The sequence below is a fragment of the Candidozyma pseudohaemuli genome, assembly GCF_003013735.1.
Source record: "Candidozyma pseudohaemuli strain B12108 chromosome Unknown scaffold00009, whole genome shotgun sequence".
In the NCBI taxonomy this organism is placed as follows: domain Eukaryota; kingdom Fungi; phylum Ascomycota; class Pichiomycetes; order Serinales; family Metschnikowiaceae; genus Candidozyma; species Candidozyma pseudohaemuli.
This window is the reverse complement of record NW_020194443.1, coordinates 332,531-354,721: the sequence shown is the minus strand read 5'-3', so window position 1 is coordinate 354,721 and position 22,191 is coordinate 332,531. Positions and strand designations below refer to the sequence as shown.

General features: G+C 47.6%; 11 protein-coding genes across 11 annotated transcripts; 4 read left to right on the top strand and 7 right to left on the bottom strand.

Moving 5' to 3' along the window:
* Window positions 1-18: 18 nt before the first annotated feature.
* Window positions 19-2,598, bottom strand: C7M61_003574 (uncharacterized protein; the record flags this gene model as incomplete). The annotated part of the gene is made up of 1 exon (XM_024858911.1): window positions 19-2,598. The coding sequence occupies one exon, from the start codon at window positions 2,596-2,598 to the stop codon at window positions 19-21; it is 2,580 nt and encodes an 859-aa protein (XP_024712998.1).
* Window positions 2,599-3,187: 589 nt separating this feature from the next.
* Window positions 3,188-5,464, bottom strand: C7M61_003573 (Zn(II)2Cys6 transcription factor; the record flags this gene model as incomplete). The annotated part of the gene is made up of 1 exon (XM_024858910.1): window positions 3,188-5,464. The coding sequence occupies one exon, from the start codon at window positions 5,462-5,464 to the stop codon at window positions 3,188-3,190; it is 2,277 nt and encodes a 758-aa protein (XP_024712997.1).
* A 1,084-nt stretch (window positions 5,465-6,548) lies between these two features.
* C7M61_003572 (peptide alpha-N-acetyltransferase complex A subunit) lies at window positions 6,549-8,742 on the top strand (the record flags this gene model as incomplete). Its single annotated transcript, XM_024858909.1, has 2 exons — window positions 6,549-8,675; window positions 8,725-8,742. The coding sequence occupies 2 exons, from the start codon at window positions 6,549-6,551 to the stop codon at window positions 8,740-8,742; spliced, it is 2,145 nt and encodes a 714-aa protein (XP_024712996.1).
* A 34-nt stretch (window positions 8,743-8,776) lies between these two features.
* On the bottom strand, window positions 8,777-9,400 carry C7M61_003571 (uncharacterized protein; the record flags this gene model as incomplete). Its single annotated transcript, XM_024858908.1, has 1 exon — window positions 8,777-9,400. One exon carries the CDS (start codon window positions 9,398-9,400, stop codon window positions 8,777-8,779), a length of 624 nt encoding a protein of 207 aa, XP_024712995.1.
* Window positions 9,401-10,033: 633 nt separating this feature from the next.
* On the top strand, window positions 10,034-10,660 carry C7M61_003570 (uncharacterized protein; the record flags this gene model as incomplete). The annotated part of the gene is made up of 1 exon (XM_024858907.1): window positions 10,034-10,660. One exon carries the CDS (start codon window positions 10,034-10,036, stop codon window positions 10,658-10,660), a length of 627 nt encoding a protein of 208 aa, XP_024712994.1.
* A 376-nt stretch (window positions 10,661-11,036) lies between these two features.
* On the bottom strand, window positions 11,037-12,662 carry C7M61_003569 (Rab GTPase-activating protein; the record flags this gene model as incomplete). Its single annotated transcript, XM_024858906.1, has 1 exon — window positions 11,037-12,662. One exon carries the CDS (start codon window positions 12,660-12,662, stop codon window positions 11,037-11,039), a length of 1,626 nt encoding a protein of 541 aa, XP_024712993.1.
* Window positions 12,663-14,195: 1,533 nt separating this feature from the next.
* On the top strand, window positions 14,196-15,522 carry RIM21 (Rim21p; the record flags this gene model as incomplete). The annotated part of the gene is made up of 2 exons (XM_024858905.1): window positions 14,196-15,457; window positions 15,489-15,522. The coding sequence occupies 2 exons, from the start codon at window positions 14,196-14,198 to the stop codon at window positions 15,520-15,522; spliced, it is 1,296 nt and encodes a 431-aa protein (XP_024712992.1).
* Window positions 15,523-15,674: 152 nt separating this feature from the next.
* On the bottom strand, window positions 15,675-17,312 carry C7M61_003567 (bifunctional DRAP deaminase/tRNA pseudouridine synthase; the record flags this gene model as incomplete). The annotated part of the gene is made up of 1 exon (XM_024858904.1): window positions 15,675-17,312. One exon carries the CDS (start codon window positions 17,310-17,312, stop codon window positions 15,675-15,677), a length of 1,638 nt encoding a protein of 545 aa, XP_024712991.1.
* Window positions 17,313-18,233: 921 nt separating this feature from the next.
* On the bottom strand, window positions 18,234-18,752 carry C7M61_003566 (uncharacterized protein; the record flags this gene model as incomplete). The annotated part of the gene is made up of 1 exon (XM_024858903.1): window positions 18,234-18,752. The coding sequence occupies one exon, from the start codon at window positions 18,750-18,752 to the stop codon at window positions 18,234-18,236; it is 519 nt and encodes a 172-aa protein (XP_024712990.1).
* Window positions 18,753-19,250: 498 nt separating this feature from the next.
* Window positions 19,251-20,753, bottom strand: C7M61_003565 (SF3a splicing factor complex subunit; the record flags this gene model as incomplete). Its single annotated transcript, XM_024858902.1, has 1 exon — window positions 19,251-20,753. One exon carries the CDS (start codon window positions 20,751-20,753, stop codon window positions 19,251-19,253), a length of 1,503 nt encoding a protein of 500 aa, XP_024712989.1.
* A 256-nt stretch (window positions 20,754-21,009) lies between these two features.
* Window positions 21,010-22,187, top strand: C7M61_003564 (phosphoinositide 5-phosphatase; the record flags this gene model as incomplete). Its single annotated transcript, XM_024858901.1, has 2 exons — window positions 21,010-22,136; window positions 22,181-22,187. 2 exons carry the CDS (start codon window positions 21,010-21,012, stop codon window positions 22,185-22,187), a joined length of 1,134 nt encoding a protein of 377 aa, XP_024712988.1.
* Window positions 22,188-22,191: the final 4 nt, after the last annotated feature.

Below are 22,191 nucleotides of genomic sequence, written 5' to 3'. Positions count from 1 at the left end.
GTAAATGCTATGTACATATTAAAGCCCATTATCAAAGAAAAAGTTAGGAATAGTCAGGAAATCCTGGTTCACAGCGGCAAGAAGGAAATCGTCGTCGATGTTGAAATCTTTTCTGTCTGATTCCCTCACGCTGGGGAAATCCACTGGATGAATTATATTAGAAAGGGTGGGATCGTTTTTTCTTGGAGATTGACTTTCAAAGTTCTCCATATAAGTTGGAGTGAATCCTTCTTGGTTTGACGCATTAGATGATGTGTCGTACAGCGGAGTGTACTTATGTTCACGGAACTTTACCTCATGAGTGTTATGCATGCAATTCATAAGATTCACCAAATCTGTGGAGTCATTGATCTTGGTGTAGAATTGCGGGAACTCCTTTTCGACATGTTCCAAGTGAGCTCTAAGAGCAGGATTTCCGCTAAGGAGATCGTATCCTGTGGTGCTCTCGAAAACTTTGATGCAGATTCGCAAGAGAATTCTCACAAGGGTGTCGATAAGATGCGATCTCAAGTAAAGCAACCTGGTCGATGGTTGACTGGCTTGTTGACTGTAGTGGTTGAAGAAATTCATCGACAAATCAATGAGCAATTGTAAATCCTTGTAACTGTCTTCGTCGTCAGAATGATTGAAAATCTTTGCCAGCAAGTTCATAGCAGCAACAAAAGGATAGTATATCATCCAATTCAACCCGAAGAATGGTAAACAGCGCCTATTCACACCTCTCATAATATGGAGGATAGTCCGGGCACTGTCCAACGATAACTTCCTGTAGCCAGTATTTTCATATGGCAACGTTCCTTCGTTCGGTTCAATCTGAGAAGGCACCTTGTTGATAGTCATCAACTGATAAAAGAATGTGAGATGGAGTGATAAGAGACTATCATCAGCTCTGGTCATTTTCCTATCGTTGAAAAACCTTTCAATGGCAGAGTTAAATTGGGGCTCGTAGTAGTGTCTTGGGCGATACTCCTCCTTCATCTCGTTCAAGAAGGAGTCCAATTCATTGTTCAACAGACTGACAATGTCCTGAATACTCTTAAGACTATCGTACTTGACTGTTGCACTGAAAAGCTGGAAGTAGGAAAATGCTCGAAGTTGGGAAAGTTTGTAAACATAAAAGTGCACGTAGATCTCTTCCAAAGAGTAACGTTTAGCGCCACATTGCAGCTGCAATTTCTTGACTTCGTTTGTTGACAAAAGCGAAGGGACATGCCATGGATCCATTGGTGTCAAAGTCGATACATCCACCATATTGACCGATGGCGGTTTACCTGTTCTGTGACTGATCTCCACGTCAAAGCATTGTACGGCAGCCCAAAGTCTACCTCTAGCGTTTCGTTCCTCTTCAGGTAGGTGCTGGAAAGTCTCGAACCGATGAAGGCCGATCTCTTGAGCGTATCGCAGTGCCATGCTCACAAAACTGTAGTTGACATCCGTGATAACCCAGGTGGTCTCTAGATGCGTAGCAAGTAACAAAAGGGCTTGAATGGTGACCATGCCCTCACTAACGGCACTGATGGTGTGGAAATAAAACACAGAATTCAAGAACATCTCTTCTTGTAAAGTGGCAAGCAGCTCAATGGTCATAGACTCGAGCTTGGGGCATTCACTGAGGCCAGGGGTCACAACATCAGTGCTCTTCTGGTCAATAGCCACAGAGATCGAAATCGCCAAACTCAAGTTCATAAGCATAAATTCGGAGTACGAAAAGCGGTACTTCTTCAGTTTGGGACACAGCTTATTGGCGTAGTATTTGACAAACAAGGCTCTCACCTCCTCCACGGGACAAATGAAATCCGCCAAAGTGATGCAATCATACTGTTTAAGAAGCTCAAATGTGAGTTGTTTGTCGTGAGGGTACACGCCCTCTTTGAGCTTCTTGACATCCTCTTTGGGGTAGGTTTTCACATCCGTCCACACACTCAGGAATAGCTGCTTCCAAGCATTGAAGTAAAAAAGGAGGGTCTGAAATGGCGTCACGATGTTATGGTCTTCTGGCCTAAGACGAGACTTGATCCACTCAATACTCTGCGAGCTGAAAATATAAACAATACCGGAGTGCAAACCCTTGTATTGTAGAATCTGATGCGGTCTTTGTGTTTCCTCAGAGCTCTCATCAATAGTTTTCGACAAAATCGACTTGGCCTGCTGGAAAAATGTATCTCTAGGCCGCTTCTCAGGCAGCAGCGTACCATTAGTACGCTTAGCAACCAGGCCGTTGCTTTGAAAAGTCTGAGACTCAACATCCTCGTCCTTGAAGCTGGCATCCAGAGACGGCAGCTCGGAAGATGTAGACAGAGTATCGGCACTAGGACGGATATCATGAGCAGGTGATGGCACGTTTCGAGACTCCATTCCACCCATTTGATCGATCATTTTGTGCATAAGCAGCTCGAGGCGATCGAGTCTATTCTGTAGCATTTCCAGCAGCACCTTGGAGCGTGACTTTCTGGGTTTGTTATTCGGATACTCACACGGTAGACTGAGGTTCTTGCAATGATCACATGGGTTTTTACCATTGCACTTGATCTTTTTCTTTCGACATGTGGCGCATGCCTTGGCAACACGATCCCGTTTGCCCTTCTCGATTCCACTCATTTAGGTCAAAATATTCAAAATCCCCTAGGATCTGGATTCGGCTGAGCTTATGTATGTGATGAGTAGATGGCGCAGGCGAGACCGGTGGTGCACGGGTGTGCTAGAAACGAGCCGGCGGGGCCTGAGAATAATGGCTGCAAAGTTTATGCTCACAAAGGCGTGGAGTGTTTCAAAGGGGTAATTTTTAGCACACTCAATGGACTCCGAAAAATCACAGGCTTAGTAGTCACCATTCGGAACCAAGACCAAAGAGGATCGAATCGAAAGCCCCTCGCCTGCGTATAACTGTTCTTGGGGTGGTGGTGGAACAAAAGCAAGGGACAGCCGTGGGGCAACTTGTGACCTTATTTGACTCTGTAGTTGCTTAAGAAGGCGCCGTTTTTTCCGTAATCTGCAATTCTAGAAGTAGCCTCGTGAATAATGTGCATACGGCCGGAAACGCATATCGTAGCCTTTTTTCGGAGGCCGGCAATTTCTTGCACCCGAGTGACAGGACACAAATACGTAATACTCCGAGATCACTCGGCTAAATAGGTGCCGATGTTTTGTGCCGATCCGGGAAGTTGAAGGGCCCAGCCAAATGCCCCACTTATGGAGTGTCAAAAAATACGTTAGGTAGTTCTCTCATCTGTGCTCTAATAAGCATGTCGATATCCTCATGAGCAAAGTGGCTAGGATTTGGAAATGGACTAAGGGATATGTTGCCTTCCATCAGACGCAGTGGCATTTCTGGATGAAGTAGCAGCCGTTTGCCGCTGTTGAACGACGATACTGAAGAGGCAGGTGACTTCTTTGGCTCGTCGACAAAGGGCGAGTGGCCTGTAACTTGTGGAATAACAGAAATAACCTTCAGACGGAAATCTTCCACTGAGCCAAACAACTCTGGAAACATCTCTTTTGCAGATTCGAGGTGTGCATTGAGAGGCGAGTTCCCGTCAAGCACACTTATTCCCGTCTTGCGCTCGAAGATTGTAATGACAATGCGAAGAAGAATCTTGAACATCACCAGTGTAAATGAGTATCGCTTGAATTTGCTCATGAGATCAGCGGAGTTAGCGATCCCTCGGCGGTTCAAGAAGTCCATGGATGTTTCCATAAGTAGCATTAAGTCGCTGTAAGCGTCGGGGGCGTGTGGATTTTTCATCACGGCGGTTGAAAGATGCAAGAACGCACTGGACGGAAAGAAAAGCACCCATTCAAAGAAGGAGTTGCTGAGGTTTGCACTCTCACTGCTCTTCAAAAGATGCGTCATGGTCCTGGCGCTGTTAAGCGAAAGGTTCCTGTAATACATTTTCCTGTCCTCCTCCTCGTCTTCAAAAGTAAACATCAGAGGAAGTCTGTTGATGAGCATGACATGGTAGAAGTAGGTGAGTCTGACAGCCCAGCTGATTTCGTTCTCAACCTTATCTTTGTGGTTGAAAATGTGGAAGGCTGAGTCGTTGAAGAAGACGGGTTTCATGACCTGGGGGAGTCTGTTGGCGGCAGCATATAGCTGTGCGTTTAACGAATCCAAGTTTCTCAGCAACAGGGCAAAGTTTCTCACGTTTGCAGTAGCAGAGAAGAGCAATTCATAGCTTCTTGATCTGATCAGCAAGATGTCTGAGAAGTAGTTGTGAAGCGAACAAATAAGAGGGGTCTCAGAAGTAGTGATCTCAGTCACATTAATGTCCAAAAGCTCTGGGCTGACATCTGCTCTGTTGATGATGGGAGATTTGCCGTTTCTGAAACACACCTCCATATCCATATAGCAGCATACCCACCATATACGCTTTCTGTGAGAAGCAGTGTCCAAGTCCAAATCTTCGTAGCTCTCTATCCGATGAAGACCCATATCCTGTGCATATCGAATAGCCGGCCCTAGAAGCATGTAGTTGACCTCTGGAGAAAACCAGTGGCATTCAAGGTAGCCGGTGAAAAGAAGAATCGCCTCAATTGTATCAATTCCTCCACCAACGACACTAAGCCGATTGTAGTAGTATATAGCATTGGTCATGAGGCTATCTTCTAGATCCCGTAGACTCCTGTCGGACCACTCGGTGCCGTCATTGACACGTTCCTGAGGCCCCACATTGGTTTCAAAACGCATGAAAATCAGAAATGCGAAAGACACCGTCATCATCAAAAGCTCTGGTGTAGTAAAACGATGCTTGCTGTTGTAGTAACGCTCAAACATGGCCCTTATACGCTTTATATCGCCCACGCCTTCCATACGGAGAATGGGCGTCATGAACATATCCAAAATGCCAAAGACGAGGGTCGAATTTTCCGGAAAAGGTCTGGTCATAAGCCTCAGCTTCTCCTCGGGCTTCAAAGCCGGCGGATCTAGCCACTTCAGGTAAAATGACCACGCCTTGCATTGGAACAAATGCGGCATGTTGGTCAATGGCTTGATCACGTCCTTTTGTTCATCACCCACCTGCTGTTCCATCCATTGGATCAGACTCAGGGACACGATGTTAGCAAAAGAATGGGCACCAAAGAAGAGCGTCAAATTCTTCAATGGCAAGGCGCCGCGGCCATCCCGCTTGCCTGTAGCTTCCACACTGGCACTGGGTGTTCTGGTATACTCTTCTTCGGAATCGGACCCTGAACCATCCAGATCCCGAAGCTTCCGTGCTTCGGCCAGACCACCGAGTCGTTCGCTGAGATCCAAGATGATCTCCTCAAGCCGCTCCATCCGGGCACTAAGCAGCATCTTTGGATCCTTGTTCATGGTTCTCTGTCTCTTAATCTGTCTTTCCGCATAATGGCACACCTGTTCGTTGGCGGTTCGGCAATTCAGGCACGGGACCTTGCCGTCACATTTGATTTTCTTTCGGCGGCACGTGTCACACGCCACACGGATTCTTTTCCGGTCGTCAGACATGGCATCTAGAAAGAAGTGGTAGGAAGAGTTGATGTGGGTCTGCACACACCGCGGCTGCAAACCAGTGGATCTAAGTCGTAAGATCGTTTGTGTGGGGTAGGGGTTCTTTTTGAAAAAGTGATTTTTGGTTGGGATTGGGTGGTTTGGTGTTTGGTGAATTTGGAAGAATTAGGGGTATGTGGAGTATGTGGATGGAGGTCCACGGGGCGGTATAAGGCCGGGGGTAAGGCCGGATCGGGCAAGGCACAAGAGGGCGGAGTCGTTTGCTGAATGTGGTTTAAATTTGATATTTATTGATCTTACAGCCAAATATCTGATATTAAGCTCTTAATTTTTCAGTTGTCCCTCACCCTGTGGTGCTAGGCCTCTATTGGGATGAGGTGAGACATTGTATCAATGGTTGATATTGTTTACGAAAGCAGCCGACAGATTTCAATAATGCAACGCCTATTGGGTGAATATAGACAGTTACTAATCATTTGGTGAAAAAACTTCTCGCTATTATCTTGGTAGTCGATGCTTCATCTCACGTTGTACCGCATCTTTACTATGTTACTAGTGCACAACGTACAACTATATTCAAAGTTCAAATCAAGTTGGTCCAACAAACACTATCTTTTTGCGGTAGTCACCCTCTGACGTCTCATTGATGTCTCATTGGTGACATCAAATTTCGAAATGATCAGCCACTTCTTCCAGTACACTGTATGGCTGCGAAATACCACCAACATGAACCCTACAACAACGCCTCGACTCAAAGCATTCCAGTTTTTTTCATCAATTCAATCAACAATTCAATCAAACTAACGCATTTCCTCGATTAACTCCTCAGACTCTTTACACTCCCCGGTGACAATATCTCAATGCTCATTTGCCATTTCCGAGGCCTCTGTGCACTGGACAAAGAGCCACTTGCACCAACAATGCACACAAAAAGCCGAACCCACAAAAATCACCAATTCAAAATACATATAAAACCTCGACTCCATCAACCCACCCGATCTGCAGATTGTGCCCCTCCACATCAACACTACTTCAAGGTGCGACGTGCACAGAGGTTCAAAATTTCCAACAACGACCCATAATGGTGTTAAGGAAGCCGATCTTCGCCAACAAGGAAGACGCCAACGCCCGTGAAGCGTTGAAGCTCTATGAAGGCAAGCAGTACAAAAAGGCCTTGAAGCTCGTGGACCAGAACCTCAAGAAGAACCTGTCCCATGGCGAATCGCTCGCTTTGAAAGGTTGTTGCAACTACTTCTTGGGTCACAAGGACGACGCCGAATCGTACATTTTGAAGGCCACTGCTAAAGATGCTGGAAACTACTTGGTCGACCACTTGGCCGGTATCTACTACAGAACCGTCGAGAACTACGCTGAGGCTGCAAAGTGGTTCAAGGCTGCTGTGGACAATGGCCTGCCTAACACCATGGTTCAAAGAGACCTTTCTCTTTTGCAATCGCAGGTTCGTGATTTCAAGAACTTGACTACCAGCAGACAGGCCTTTTTGGAGTCCCAGCCAGGTTACAGAGCCAACTGGACCGCTGTGGCTGTTTCTCACCACTTGAACAAGGACTACGATGCTTGTGTGAACACATTGGCCAAGATCGAAAAGATCATCAAGGAGCATCTTCAGGAACAGGACCGCTACGAACAGAGCGAGTGTGTGTTGTACAAGAACAGCGTCATTGCTGAAGCTGGAAACTACGGTAGAGCCTTGGAGGATCTTGAAGCCGACAAGGAGGAAATTAGAGACATGACGTCGTACATGGAGTACAGAGCTCGTTACCTCATGCTTTTGGGCAAACAGAAGGAGGCGTCTGTGGTGTACCGTCAGTTGTTGCAGAGAAACCCTGACGATGTGGGCTACTACAACCTCTTGGAAGCCTGCTTGGGCACGGCCTCTGGACCAATTGAAAAGCGTCTTGAGCTTTACGACAAGTTGGCCAGATTTTACCCGAAAAGTGACCCAGCACAGTACCTTCCATTGACGTTTTTGCCTGCTTCCCACCCTGAGTTTGAAAGAAGAGCATCGTTGTACGTCTTGGCCCAGTTGAAGAGAGGTGTTCCAGCGACTTTCGTCAACGTCAAGCCCCTCTACAAGAACAAGAAGAAGTTGGCGGTTATTCAGAAAATCGTCGAGACCTTCCTTGCCGAGGAGGTACCAAAGCACAACCCTACTGTGTTCGTGTGGGCCTCCTACTTCTTGGCCCAGCACTACCTCTACTTGAACAAGTTGGACACCGCCATGGACCACGTTCAAAAAGCCCTCGACCACAGCCCTACCCTTGTGGAATTGTACATTCTCAAGGCGAGAATCACCAAGCATTACGGCAAGTTGGAGGAGGCCAAGGATATCATGGAAGAGGGCCGTCTTTTGGATTTGCAAGATAGATTTGTGAACTCCAAGGCTGCCAAGTACCTCTTGAGAGCCAACCATGTTGACAAGGCTGTGGATGTCGTGTCGTTGTTCACCAAGCTAGATGAGAGTGCCGTGAATGGCCTTAAAGACTTGCACACCATGCAAGCCAACTGGGTTTTGGTGGAAAGTGCTGAGGCCTACCAAAGACTATATGAACAAAAGACCGCTGAATTAAAGGCCTTGCCGGAAGATACTCCTCAGGGCGAAATTGCCGAGGCTGTTGACCAGGCTGACATCTACAGAGGTTTGGCATTGAAGCGGTACTTGGCCATTCTCAAGGTTTTCAAGACCTTCAGTCTGGACCAATTCGACTTCCACTCCTACTGCATGAGAAGAGGTACTCCTCGTGATTACATTGACACGTTGAAGTGGGAGGACAAACTCCACTCTACTCCCATTTACGTTCGTGCCGTTAAAGGCCTCTTCAAGCTCTATTGGGAGATCTACAACGACCACAAGACCCAGAATGGCGACGACAAGGCATCGAAGAAGAAGAACAAGAAGAGCAAGCCGCTTAATGTTAAGAAAAAGAGCGAGATGATCGCCAGAGTCGAATCTGAAAAAGACGATGCCGACCCATTGGGCGCCAAGGTGCTCCAGGACCTCAAATCCAGCGATCATCTTTTCAAAGACATGGAGGGATTTGTCACACAATTGACCAAGGAGGCCGACAACTACAGATTCACGTGGGAGCTTTCGTTTGATTTACATATTGAGGACGCCAAGTACGTGCTTGCGTTGCAAGCGCTCAAGAACTTGGCCAAGCTCGAGACGCCAAAGTCGCCTCAGGTGGTGCTGCGTAAGGAGAGACTTCAGGAGGCCTTGGCCAACGACACCGAAGCCAACGCTGCGATTGTGAAGGTGGTTCAGAAAGGTCTCGAGAGCGCATTTCCTTAAGAGTTGACCCAGGACTCGACCTGGCCTCTGGCCACGGTGGACGCCAAATTGAGCGTCTGGCGGCCCATGGGGAAATAGCTGACAGTGTACCAGAGAGCCGCGATCAACTGAATCACTGCAAAGATTATAGAAAGTAGAGTCGACTTCAACGACAAACTGGACACCAACGTCAACACAATGGATGTGATGAAGGTAATGCTGAAAAGAATACGCGTAGATGAGCACAAGTGGATGATGTACTCCTTGAAGCCTTGGAGGACGCCGAAACTGACCAAAAAGAAGATCGAGCCTAGAGACCAAAGCACAGCGAACTTTCTGGGTTTGAGCGAGAGCACGGGGAACAAGAAGATGCAAATAAGCCAGCACGCCATGGAGCCGGCAAACGTCAATGCAAACAAGAGCATTCTGTCCCATCTCAGCAATTCGAAGTAGCCCGGTTCGGAGGTCACGTAGTTCTCGTCGTCCTCTAGGTACACATTCAGGGACCTAAATGGGTTGAGTTTCTGGAGTCTTGTTTTGAAGCCGCTTTGGTTGGGTTCCGTGGCAGGAGGGGGAAGCGGAGCCCCGTCATCCTGGGGAAGGCTGGAGTACTTGTTTCTGAATGACTTGAAGAAGCTCATAGTGGATTTTTGGGTGGATCGAGCGGTTCCGGATGAATGGAATGATCTGAGAGCGTCAATGTGTCCCTTGTGGTGGAATTGAAAGGATTGGTGAAGATTTGGTGGGTTGGTGGTAAAGAAGGTGTAGTTTATAGGTGGTCCATGATATCGCCAAGTAGATGCTAAAGTGTGCGAACTTGGCATGGAGAGAATATGGAGAGGTATTGTGAATGATCCGGGGAAAGTTTTGAAATTGTTGCTTAACAAACGATATTTGTTTTTTTTATTGACTAATCGAATTTAAACTTCAAATTGATGTCCAAAAATGTCCATAAAAACTATTCAATGGGTAGTTGGTTGGACCGTTGGTTTGACCTTATGAGACACTATGGAGCTCTATTATCCATTCTCCTTTCGCAGCCATTCCATTCAACTAACACATGCCAAACAATCTCCCAAGAGACTTCTAAAAATCACAGCATACTTTTACGTTTCTTCTTCAAGAAACACTTTGATTTCCACCCACTTAAAAAAAACCCCTCCTCATTTCGTTATTTGACCAACCCACCCAGCCGTGCCCGATCACTCACTGTGCAAGTCGCACTTAAACCACCTACTCTTCCACAACCTACTCCCATTCTTCTTCACACCATCATGTCTGTGGTCGACGACAAACAGTTCTTTTCCACATACGCCCAGCTCATACGCTTGCTGAGCGATGCTGCACCGGAGACCTTCCATTCCACCGAGGACTACCATAAATTGACTTCGTTGGGTCCTTCGCTACCCCAACTTCCCCAGGGCTTCCCCAAGGCCACCAAGGCTGCTGGAGAGTCCACAAAGCTCAATTTTAAAAGCATCAAGCCACCTTTCAAGTTCACCGCGTCGTTGGACGTGCCGCTTGAACTGACGGTGTTCAACATCAAAAGCGAACTTGTGGAGTCGGTGGAGACCTTGAAGAGCGCTGGAGCGGCGCCAACCAACTTGAAGTTGATGCTCAAGGCAAAGGTGCTTACGGACTCTACACAGATCGGCTCTGTGGCCAAGGCGAACGAGGAACTCGCCATCACCGTCATGGTGTCTCCACCCACTACATCTACAGAATCCAAGAGCCCCGAACAGCCAGCACCAGCATCTTCTGCTTCTGAGGACCCAGACGAGGCCGTTCTCGAGCCTGTGGTCACTGAAGCCACGTGGACGAAAATCGGCCTGCTCTTGGCCCTCGACATCGGAGCAGAAAGAGCACAAAAGGCAGTGGAGCTGTTCAAGAGCGCTCTCTGATCGTTGCATTGGTCATGCTATCATCGTATGCTAGTTCATTGAATATACAGAGGTAGAAAGCCGATGTAGACTACTTCCACCTCCTGGCTAAAAGCTCATTGAGTGTGTGGCCTTCCGGGCGACCTGCCCGCCTCTCGTGGAGGTAGTATGCCGCCACACCAACGCCAACGGCAATGAGCGGGTCGGCGACCCGCAGTATAAGATACTTGTATTCCATGGTGTGGTTTGTCTATGGGTGCTGGATGCCGCAGAATTTAAGCTGGCGGCACGTGATCTCACCACCTCCAAACCGCCAATTTGCAACCAGTTCCAATGGGTGGACTGGAGTTTATGAATATTTTTTGGATCGATAAAGTATTCCGAAGAATCTCTCACCTCATCCACGGTGCTTCCGGAACTTGCTCTTCATTTTGCTGCTGAGATGCTTGTTCCATGCCACACCGTTCATGACGGATTTATGGAAACCGTAGACATCGTGAATCTCAGAAGTGTCGGGTATTTTGAGGGCCTCCCGCTCCATGTCGCTCATTTCGGCCGTCACCATCGCCTTGTTGCGGAGTTTACTGCGCTGCTGAGCGACAAACTCACGGCACTTGTTGATTTCGTCTTGCGATAAGAAGCCAAAGCCGTAGCCGCCAATTTTCTTGAAGCACTTGTCAATGAGAAGGTTTGGATCTGTGATGGATTTCGGGAAGCTCTGCATGAATTGGAAAAGCTCGATCTGGTCCAGCTCCAGCGTATCGCCTCGTTTCTCCTCACCCAGAAACTGTGGATGGTCGAGACAGAGACGGAAAACCGTGAGTGATATGCGAAAGATGGTCTTGGAGCCCTCGTACCAGAGAATGTCCCAGATTCTGAGCACGGACTCGATGGGCAAAACGCCAATAAATACAGACATGAACCAGGACGAGGTGACAAGCGTCACGGGCGGCAAACGGGTCAAGATCTTATCGTCAGAGAGCACGGCTCCTTCGAAGTTCTTGCCTATTATTTGCCATAGCCGTGGGATGTACTCTTTCACGCAGAGCATCAAGACACCTTGGTCGGTGTGGACGCCTTCGAGATTGGCTGAATGCACTTTGGGGAGGATCCGTTCCGTCATAATCACAAGCATCCAGAAGGACCGTTCCTCGTTCATGAACAAAAGCAAGAGACCCGCCAAAAAATTGAGAGACTGGCAGTAGCCGATTTGCGGCTGGTAATGAGCAAATGCAGTGAGCACACGGCGCAATGACTGGATCCGTTCCGTTTCCACCTTTTCGCCCTGCAAGATCAGCAGGTTGTAGTGTATGTTGTCGGGAAATGTTCTGTTGAGATCCCGCTCAATGACTTCCGTGTCCTTGTTGGTGACTCCCTCTGTATCGGCGACGATCTTCTCGTACACACCGACGTTTTTGTGGAGTCGTTCGGGGCCTCCAGCGTAGAAGAACCATGCTTCGCCTCGCCACTCGGGCGGGATTCCCTTTCTCACGAGCTTCTTGGCCTTATCGCTTTTGGGAGGAAATCTGCTGGGGCTTTCCGAAGAATAGCCCAATCCGTTGTTCTTGAGTAGAACCTGCCACTTCTTCTTCTGCTGCGCTAGCTGGTCGGCGTAGTCGCCAAACCACATGTTGTACTGCTCCTTCGACGAGTCGAAAAACGACAGGTCCTTCTTGAATCCGTACATGTCGAAGTCGCTATGCAATATGGTGTTCTTGTCGATCTCCAGCACCACCGGTTTGAACGATATGAGCGGCAGTTTGGACGGTTTCAGCTGGACCTCTTTGACGGGTTCTTCCTGCTGAACCTCCACGGGTGTCGGAAATATCGCTCCATTCTCCTCCTGGGCCGGAACGTCCTTCAGCACCTTGACATATGAACTTTCACTCTTCTGGTCCTGAACATCAAAGCCGTCCAAGCCATAGTAGTCTAGCAAGGAGTAGTTATGCGACACGTCTGTTTCCGAGCGGGGAAGCGGCGAAAGCAACACGTCCTGATGCTCATTGGCTTCGAGAGACGCCATAGTGAAGCCACAAGGTGAAGTGGTGATTCTATCGGGTTTGAGATATTATGTGTAGGCAGCAAGGCCACCGGTATCGGCAAGGTGAGTTATCAGGAAACGGGAGGTTTGGATTTTTTGGGCGGAAAGGGAAGGGAGGGAGAGGCGTTTTGGATGGTTTGTTCTTTTTTGGGATTCTGGTGTAGGTGGTGCTTTTGGATCGGTGTGGGTTGTCGTATATCGGTATTTGCAACCATTCTCGCTAGATACCGCTACGCATGGGTGTGTGGAAGAGGCACGCCCGGTGAGGCCGGGGTTTTGGATTTTTTGTTTTTCTTGTTTACTTTTCTACGAATTGTTTGGTTTAGAAGAATGAAGGGTGTGTTCGTCAAGGTGGACCGGAACGTGCGGCTGAATCGTTGGAGCTGTGATCTACACGAGATGAGGTGGGACAGTGGGAGTGTGGTCTGGGGAAATGAGGAAGAGGAGGATTTAAATAAAATCAATTTTTAGTTGTTTAAAGTTTGTAGCTCAAGGTATCAGTAACGGGTGTTGATGTGTTACAGAAGTCTGAATGGCCAGTTGGCACGGCTATTTAGGTGCCAAAATGTCGTTTCACAAAGGGCTCAATGAAAAGGGATCAAAAATCTAAAGATAAAAAAAAAATTGCCTCCACGTAATTGCGTTCGTGAGTCCAGAATTTGAGATCCTTAAGCACATTTGTCATTGACTATATGTATCATTCAACATCCATTTATCACATTTACAAGCAAGGACTATCTTTAGTCATGCTCTATAACTTTGTCAAAAAAGTACACTGACGCTTTTTGAATCGCCTTTCGCTTCCCGTTCGGCTTTGCAGACTCCTTTGTCGGCTAATAGACGAGCTGAAGGCTTGGCCCATTCTTTTCGCAGCCATTGATAATTTGCCGATCCCCAGAATGGCTTCACAAAGCACACGGAGCAGAGCTGCTATTTATAAAAAACGGCTTCTTTTTATGCAAAACCCCTTAAACTGAAATACTACTTCATTTATTTCGGTGAACCGTTGTTGTTCCGTTACAGTTCCGCAATTGGGGTCTTCAATCAACACAGCAAGACAGAGCAGCCTACACTTCACGATGCAGAAATTACTACAGAACTAAGATCGACATCTTCAAAAACTAGATTTAATAAATTTACTATCGAAATCGTCATTTCCTAGCCCACTTGCTGGACAGTGGACCCTGGGGTCAGTGGAGGTACGGGTGCAACTTATCAGGCCTCACCTACTACACCACCTTTGCCAAGACCATCCCAAACACCTTTTTTTTTGACAGCTATTGAAGCTTTTAATCTTTCCTTTCATCCCTCGAGTCATAACCTCGCAATCCTCAGACACCGTCCACACTAATAATGGCAATGTTCTGGCGAAGTAGCGGGTCTCGAAAAGTGTACGATCTGTGCCTTCAGATGGAGCTACCCGAAGGGCTTCTAATAAGTCACGATTTCAGCCAACCTGTCCGATACATACGAAGCGCTGTGTTTCAGCAGAAATGCTACGAGGGGACGACGCCCATGCTCAACTCAAATGTGAATTTGGTGCTTAATACCTTTTCCGAATCGCTTCCCCTAGTTAAGAAGCTGTGGGAGGAGTTCACCACGCCGCCCGATAACGGCACTTTTGTATACAGCGTGGTGCCCATCGTCTACTCGATCGCCATCCTGGCCGTCATCACCTGGTTCTTTACCATTTTCGTCTTGACAAACTACACAATCAAACCATCCTTCCTACTACAGCTGCTGACGATTCTTTCCTCGGTTTACATGCTAATAACCGTCATCAAGTCTATTGTTGTGTTGCACAACCAGCAGCGGCAGGGCTTTTTGCACGGTGAAGCTGTACTAAATGCGGTCAACGATACGCTATATTTGAGCATTATAGACATGATCGTGGTTCTCTCTCTTCTCATCTTGCAGGTTCAAGTTGTGATGAGACTTTTCCTGAGACAAAGCGACAAAAGACTGATTTTCTACGTGGGCACCAGCGCTGCAGTTGTTTCTCAGACCCTCTGGGGCATTACCAAGTTCCATAACTTCCATGCGGAAGCCGAGGCGGGCAAGATTATTCCGGCCTTGACATACCTTTTCCGTATTGCCATGGGTATGTGCTATGCTGCGATATTCACGGCTTTCTTGCTTATCAAAATCAAGCAGATCATAGCAAACAGACACATTTGGCTCATCTCGCTCCTTACATTGGTGTTCATCTACGCCCCGGTGGCGTTTTTCATTGCTGATGTCTCCAACACATGGGTGTATGCGCTTTCGGAAATCTTTTCTGTTGTCACCTACGTCATCTGTGTGGTGATTCCTTGGGAGTGGTGTAATAAGTATAATGTGATAAGGAGAATGATGGAGAAGGAAGGTGTTCTTGGTCGCCGTTTCTACGAAGATGAGCTCTACGAGCTAGATAGATTTGAGTTGTTTGTGGAAGAAGAGGCACCAGAAACTCCTGGAAGACAGTCCTTCCATGACGATATTTCTAGTGATGAAGATGACGATAATGACGGAGACCGTCCACAAAACCTCCACAGTCAAAGCAGCTCCAGCAACACTTTGACAAAAGCTACTTCAGGCGAGTTGAGCCTGGCCTCCGAGGAACCCAGCCACTCAAGGTTCTACAAATTCGTGAACGGCATGAACAACGCCAAGAACATGTTCCTCGACATTACAGACAAGATCATCGCCACAGGTTTGGCTGTGCCACGTTCTGTGAGTGTGAGTAGCAGCTTTGGTCCTGCTCAACAACCTATTGTGGAAAGACTGGCTGAAGCACCGTTGGCACAATTAGAAAGACATGCCAGTGAGAGGAGGAGATCAAGAGAAAGAGCAGCAATGCTGAACTCAGACGGAAGTGGGGAGAGGGTCGACAACTTACGAAGCAACGACAGGAGCGTTTCTTTTGCTGATGCCGAGCAAGCGGGACGGAACCGTCGTGATGTGTTCGTGTATTCAACGCGGGACGTTGTTTTAGAGTTGGATGAGAGCGACTGATCACTCCTTTTTGTCATGGCCCAACTTGGCAATCTCAAGACACTCATCCTCATAGCCTGAGATATGTATATACTCGACGTCAGCGTCCTCCAACTTGGCCTTGCCGGTGTTGTTTTGGACGAAAGTGTCGGGCTCAAGCACACCCACAAAACAGGTTTTGATGCTGGTGGCCAACACTCTGTCGACACAGGGTAAGTTTCCACTCAAACGGTAGGAGCAGGGCTCCATGGTGGTAAACAACTCAGTGCCCTTAGGAACGTCCTGAGTGTTGTGCTCCTTGAAATACTTCTCCAAAGCACATTGCTCTGCGTGTGTGTTGCCTGGTAATTCACGAGAATGACCGGTTGCAAGCACCTCGCCGTCAAGCACCAAAACGGCACCGACATTGAATTGCGTCTGGGTCTCGCCACACTTTTTGGCTTGTTCTATAGCAAGCTCCATGAACTTGCGGTGTGGATTGATGGCCCAGTCTGGGTATGGGGCCGAGTACGACCACAGCTTGTCGGAAGCCTCATATTTATAAGCATGAAGCCAGAGATCTAGGTCATTAGGACCGGGATCGGTGTGGAGTGGCATCTCACACTCTGGACATTGGTCTTTAGATAGAATTTCACCGTCTTCCTCGGGATGTATCCATGTAGAACACGCCTTGTCTTTACCAACCCTGTCTAGGTTAGCAATAACCTCCGAAGGAACTCCTACGTTGTCTTTGCCCAACTCAGGGCCCCATACGAATTCACTAGAGTAGATTGGATCGTTCGCAATAGGATGACCAATATACTGAAGATGGACTCTGATTTGATGGGTTCTTCCCGTTAATGGGTGGCATTTGACGATAGACGTATCAGAAGCCGGATCGTAGGAGACACGCTTGAACTCTGTAGTAGCAGGTTTACCGTTTTCGTGGTCCACAACGTTCAATGCGTGTTTTGGCGAAGCAGTGTGAAGAGGCTGATCCACCTGAACAGGCTCTACTGGAAACCTGCCTTTCACCCTGGCGATGTACTCTTTTCTGACGTTTCTTTCCCTGATCTGCTTCACAAAAAAATCAGCACCTCTGGCGTTCTTCCCGAGAAACATGAGTCCCAGTGTGAGCCTATCCAAGCGATTACATGGATGAACGGTTTTTCCAAACTCGTGCTGGAAGATTTTCGTGATGGTGTTGTAGCGGTAGCGGCCCGTAGGATGCACGGGGATCCCCGAGGGCTTATCAATGGCAATGACGTTGTCGTCTTCAAAAACGATCTTGATCGGTCTCAGCGAAACAGCCGGTTCGTGTCTATGGCATCTGTGAGAGATGAGATCGCCATTCTTAACCACCAGCTCCAACGTGGTGGGTTTTTTGTTGATGGTGACTTGCCCACTGGCAATGGCTTTTCTGTAGATTTCAGGATCCTTTTCCCTGAACTCATCGAGAAACACATCCAAGATCTTCCTGTCCCGCCATCTCTGCTTGCAATACGTCAAGTACGTGAAGTAGTAAGGCGTTGTTCTTCGAAGCGGGCCCTCTATAACATAGGAGGCTCCCTCCGTCTCCTCTTCAAAAATGGTCTTTCCAGGCTGGGCCTCTGAGTTCACCTTATCCTTGTCGATGGTCTGCTGTTTCACCCTGAAACCGTGATCGTCTCTGAATTTCATGGTTCCACGAGGGGGTCTGGATTTGGCCGGAGGTCCGCTCGGCAGCAGTGCCCTTTTCGCCGACTCTGTCATGTGTCTGATCCAGGAAGTTCGATGGAGATGGAGTCTGACCATGAATTTCGCACTGAGCGTCTGGGGATTTAGAGTGGGTGGGAGGGCATTTTTGGGGATGGGCATTTTTGGGGAAAAAAGGGGGACGGGGAGATAGATATTGCTTTGGAGATTACGGTGGTGGTGTTGGTTTTGATTTTTATGGGATGGATGGGGAGATGTCGTTGGGTGCAAATTGAGCACCAGAAGCCGAAGACGGAGCAAGCAGAGGGGCTTAGAGCGGTTGACGAGAGCTAGCAAGAGGAAACCTAGTATTACTTGTAATCTTCGAATGAGAAGAAAGAGCTATGTGATGGTATCGCTGTCGAAACAATACATCCTTGAAATCTGTGACCTTACTGCTCCCTCAACAGAAGTGATGCTCTGGAAGCAGAGATTCAACGTATTGTAACGAAAGGCTAGACTATAATTTTATAGAGATTTTGTTGCTAGCTGCTTTGAAACGTATGATGAGGTTGACTTGAATCGTATGTGGGCTAAATTCGCCAAATTCTCGAACACCCTTTGCAATAGATACATTATATGGTGTACCTACTACGAAGTAATAAGACATCGACATGACCGTCCCAAATGTAGTAGTACACTAACCAAGGAAAGATTTTAAAACACTTAGAGTGAACGACATTACTGCCCCTGCCTATCTCACCATCTATGTTCGACCTTCCTCTTATGAACGATGGTCAGCACCACACCCACCCTTCTCTACAATTCACTTTCAATTATATTTATTTTTTTCTTACTTTTATAAATTTTCTTCTGTTTTTTTTTTTTTTTTCTTTTTTCTTTATGGGGAAGCGGAGCCTGGGGGCATCAGCACTCCTGGAGAACAAGGAACATGTTTCCCAGGGTCAAGACCTTATTCATGTCTTGAGAAGGCTCTCTGAACCCGCCATTGTTATGCTTCATGCGTTTTCTAAACAGCTGAAACTTCGGCTTGAGTGTTGGAGCAGGAAGTGGAACCGGCAGCGGAGAGGGGGAAGCTCTCTTTGGGCTCTTAAGCTCAATGGTTTGCCAGTCGCTGGTGGCCTTGAGGCTTCTGCGACGATTGGTAATCGACTCCTCTTTCTCAGGGGGATACGAACCGGGCATCACAAGAATGGGTTCTGGGGAAGATGGGGAAATGGTTTCGGGGAAGTCGTACTCGTGGAAAGTACCGGGGACTTCAAGAGTATTGGTCACAGCATTGCTGACAATCGAGTTCACTTGGGAGAAGTCCTCGATGAATTCTGCGGCATAGGCGGCAGTGTAAACGAAGCCTGTGAAAGACTTGGTAATGGCCTTGGAGGCAAGGGAAGCTGTAGCACTGAAATAGTTGTAGTAGGCGTTCATCTCTGTAGTAGCTAATATGTTTGAATGTGGTGATGAAGAAAGAAAAACGGAGGGAGAAAAGGCCTCTATTTATGTTCTTCTGGAGCTGGAATCCTGTCTCTGAGCTGGGGTGATGGTCACTCAAATGAGGTTGTCATTCATGGGTTTCTTGGTTTGGAAGGTCCAGTAGGCGTAAATGGAAGTAAGAGTCTGATGATTAGGGGCGGTTTTTGAATGAGGAAAGCGGAAGCAAAAGGAGAGGAAATGAAGTGATTATTATTGTGCTACTCGTGTAATGGTCATCCATTGGGTTGTTTGTTGGTTGCACAGTAATCAATTATCATCAACACCAGCATCGTGGATCCAGGCACCATGAAGGGTACTCATGAGCATCGGAATTATCCCGTAAATTTTATGATTCGAACTTTTATCAAAATTGTGAGTAGAACTTACGATGTAGCATATAAGTATTTTCCTCAATTACTATATTACATGGCACACTGGCTATGCCCCCACTAACTACAAAAGACCCTGCTTCTTCAACTCGAGGTAGTTTTTCTCGGGCATGACATTGCCCTCTTCGTCCTCAACCTCCACTGCCGTCTCAGCAGCCTTCTCCTCGTTTCGTCTGATTTTCTTGAGCTTCAGCCACAATTCATTGGCCTCGTCAATGCTGGAGATACCAACAAAACTCACCAACGCCTCGTCATCCACACCAAGGCATTGTAAACCATGAATATGCTTTGCCAGGTGGAAGTGCTTGTCGAACTGCTGGCGACCTTTGTACTTGGTGTTTCCACAGATTTCACAGTTGTAGCTCTTGTGGAGACCTTGGAGCTTGTAAAGCCAGAGGGGAATCGGTGTTCCATCGGTTCCAAGAGGAAGATGCTTGGATAGTAGATCGTCGTCGTCGTCACTATCCGACTCATCACTTGAGTCTGTGTCTGTGGCTGTGAACTCCTCCTCTTCCTCGGCCAATGCAGTGTCTTCAATCATGCGCTCACGCTCCGAAGCAGCAGCTCGTCTTTCTATGTGGTTGATTGTTTCTTCTATGGTGGGTTTGAGGAGCTTTGCTAGTTGAGCGATTTGTTTCTCTGTGGTGGCATTGGTCGCCTTTTTTACATGCTCGCTGTTCTCCTCAAGAGCTTTCTGGTTCTTCTTGTGCTTTTTTCCGTCTAAGTGGCCTTTGTAAACGGACTCCTTGGTGAAAAGCTTATCACACGCTTTGCAGAAGACCTCGCCTTTATCGTTCGGTTTCCCTTCCTCAAGCTGCTCTTCTCCATCCTCCTCATTCTCGAGAAGCTTCTCGACTTCATCAAGAGGGTGTGTTTTCTTGTAGAATTCAAGCAAGTACTCGAGAAGCTGATGGAGGTACCGCTTATACTCATCCGACGTCGTCAGGTACGGAAAGTCTGCAAACTTGCGTAGGTACTCCACATACGTAACCTTTGAAGGAACCAACAACTTATACTGGTCAAAGAAGAATGACAAATCAACAAACTTGCCAAACTGCTCGACCTCATTGAACTTCAAGCCCAACTGGGGTCTGATATGAGCACCCATTACAGAAAGAAGATGCTTCCTTTTGACTTTGTTGGTTTCTGGTTTTCGGTCCTCTTCGGGAGCACTCAGGTACGGTAGGATACTGGAAAGCACGGTTTTGGCAGACGTCTGCTTATCGCCTCTTTTGCTGTCCAAGTCCTTCATGGCATCTAAAAACAGATGGAACCTGAAGTCTGGGTCCTTGAACGCCTTGATTTCCTTGACGAGATCGGTTTTCGAGCTGAGCTGTTCTTTGAGACGTTTGGAGTTACTTTTGAAGGTCTCCTCAAAGAACTTGAGCTCGTGCTCCTCGAGAAGCGTTTCTTTATGAGACCGCTTCTTCTTGGTGGCTAGCTTGTGTGACTGGTCGACCCGGCACGACCCGGCAAGACCCGGGTTCTTCCGGAACCGCTGTGCTACAGCCACCTCCAAAGCATCGTTTTCCTCCAAGAGCTGTCTTTGGGCTTCTAGTAGGGACATGCTGGTGATGTCTCAGCAGAGCATCGGTACATAGATATGACACATCCGTACACCACACTGTTCCATATACGGCCCATGATCCAGAAATCCATACTATCAATAAAGTAGCAGATAAAAAGATTGTTTTGAAATTTTCGGAAACTAATTTCTTCCCCTGCCTCCAGAATCGCTGGTTGTGGCGCATGATCTGGTTCCTCCATACGGCCTGCACAGCTTGCTATAATTCTCCAGATTCTCCTCATACTACATCACCACAATGCTGAAAGACCAGATCCCCCTCTATCTAAATACATTCAACTTGGCGAAAAAGCCGCTTGATCCCGTGGAGTACCTGCTGAGCATTGTCCCCACACTCCCCAAAGAACCAGCACATCTCTATGTGTTTGGGTTCCAGGAGTTCTGCACAGTCATGGACGGCTGTTTTGAAGAAACGGCCCGTCTGTTGCTTATTAAGGCAAACGAGGTTGCCATTGAGGTTTTGAAGACAGGATACGGCTATGGTCCTGATGCGTTGAGCTTCACTACCATTGCTTTTCAGCATGTCGGTGCGATCGGCCTATTTGCTATAACGCCGTATCCATCCAAGTTTAGGGATTGCAAGACGGCCACTGCAAGCTGTGGTAACGGTGGCACGTCTTTAAAGGGTGGTGTTGGCATCAGAGTCAAGTACGTTTACGAGGAGTCAAAGCTGACGGAATTGACCTTCACCAATGCTCACCTAGGTGCTTTTGAAGGGGAGGTGTACTACCAACGGAGAATTCGAAACATTTGGGCCATCCAGCGGGCTCTAGACTTTGGCGATGGCTACAGCTTTTTGAAACCGGGATCACATGCCTTCTTTATGGGCGATTTGAACTTCAGAACTAGAAAAGACCCTAAGGACGAGGTACGCAAGCAAGAGGTGTCTCAACCGTTCAATTACACTACCAGCCGCCTTCCCGAAGCGGAAGTGGAGCTGTTGGTGCTCAAATACGATGAACTCACTCAGGGCAAAGCAAACGGTGACTTGTTCTCCGGTTTCACCGAGGGTTGCATTACATTCAAACCAACTTACAAGTACCATCCGGGCATGGCGATCTACAATCAACATCGCTGCCCTCTGTGGTGTGACCGCATCTTCTACCAATCCACATACCGCAAAGAGCAGCCCAATATCCTCGCCTACGATAGCATTGATGAGTACTTGAGGTCAGACCATCGTCCCGTGTACTTGCTGATAACGATTCCAAGGGAGGCACCCGAAAGCATTATTGGCCACAATGGCAATCTAGTCATACTTCCTAGTAACATACCTAATCGTCATTTGTCACACAACGCTCGCAAGGATATGAGGGTTGCAGAGCAGGAAGACATTGTCAGCGGACCCACCATGATGTACATGAAGTGCACTGCCATCGATAAACTCAAGCAGTTGTACATCAGAAGAGTTGCTGATAAA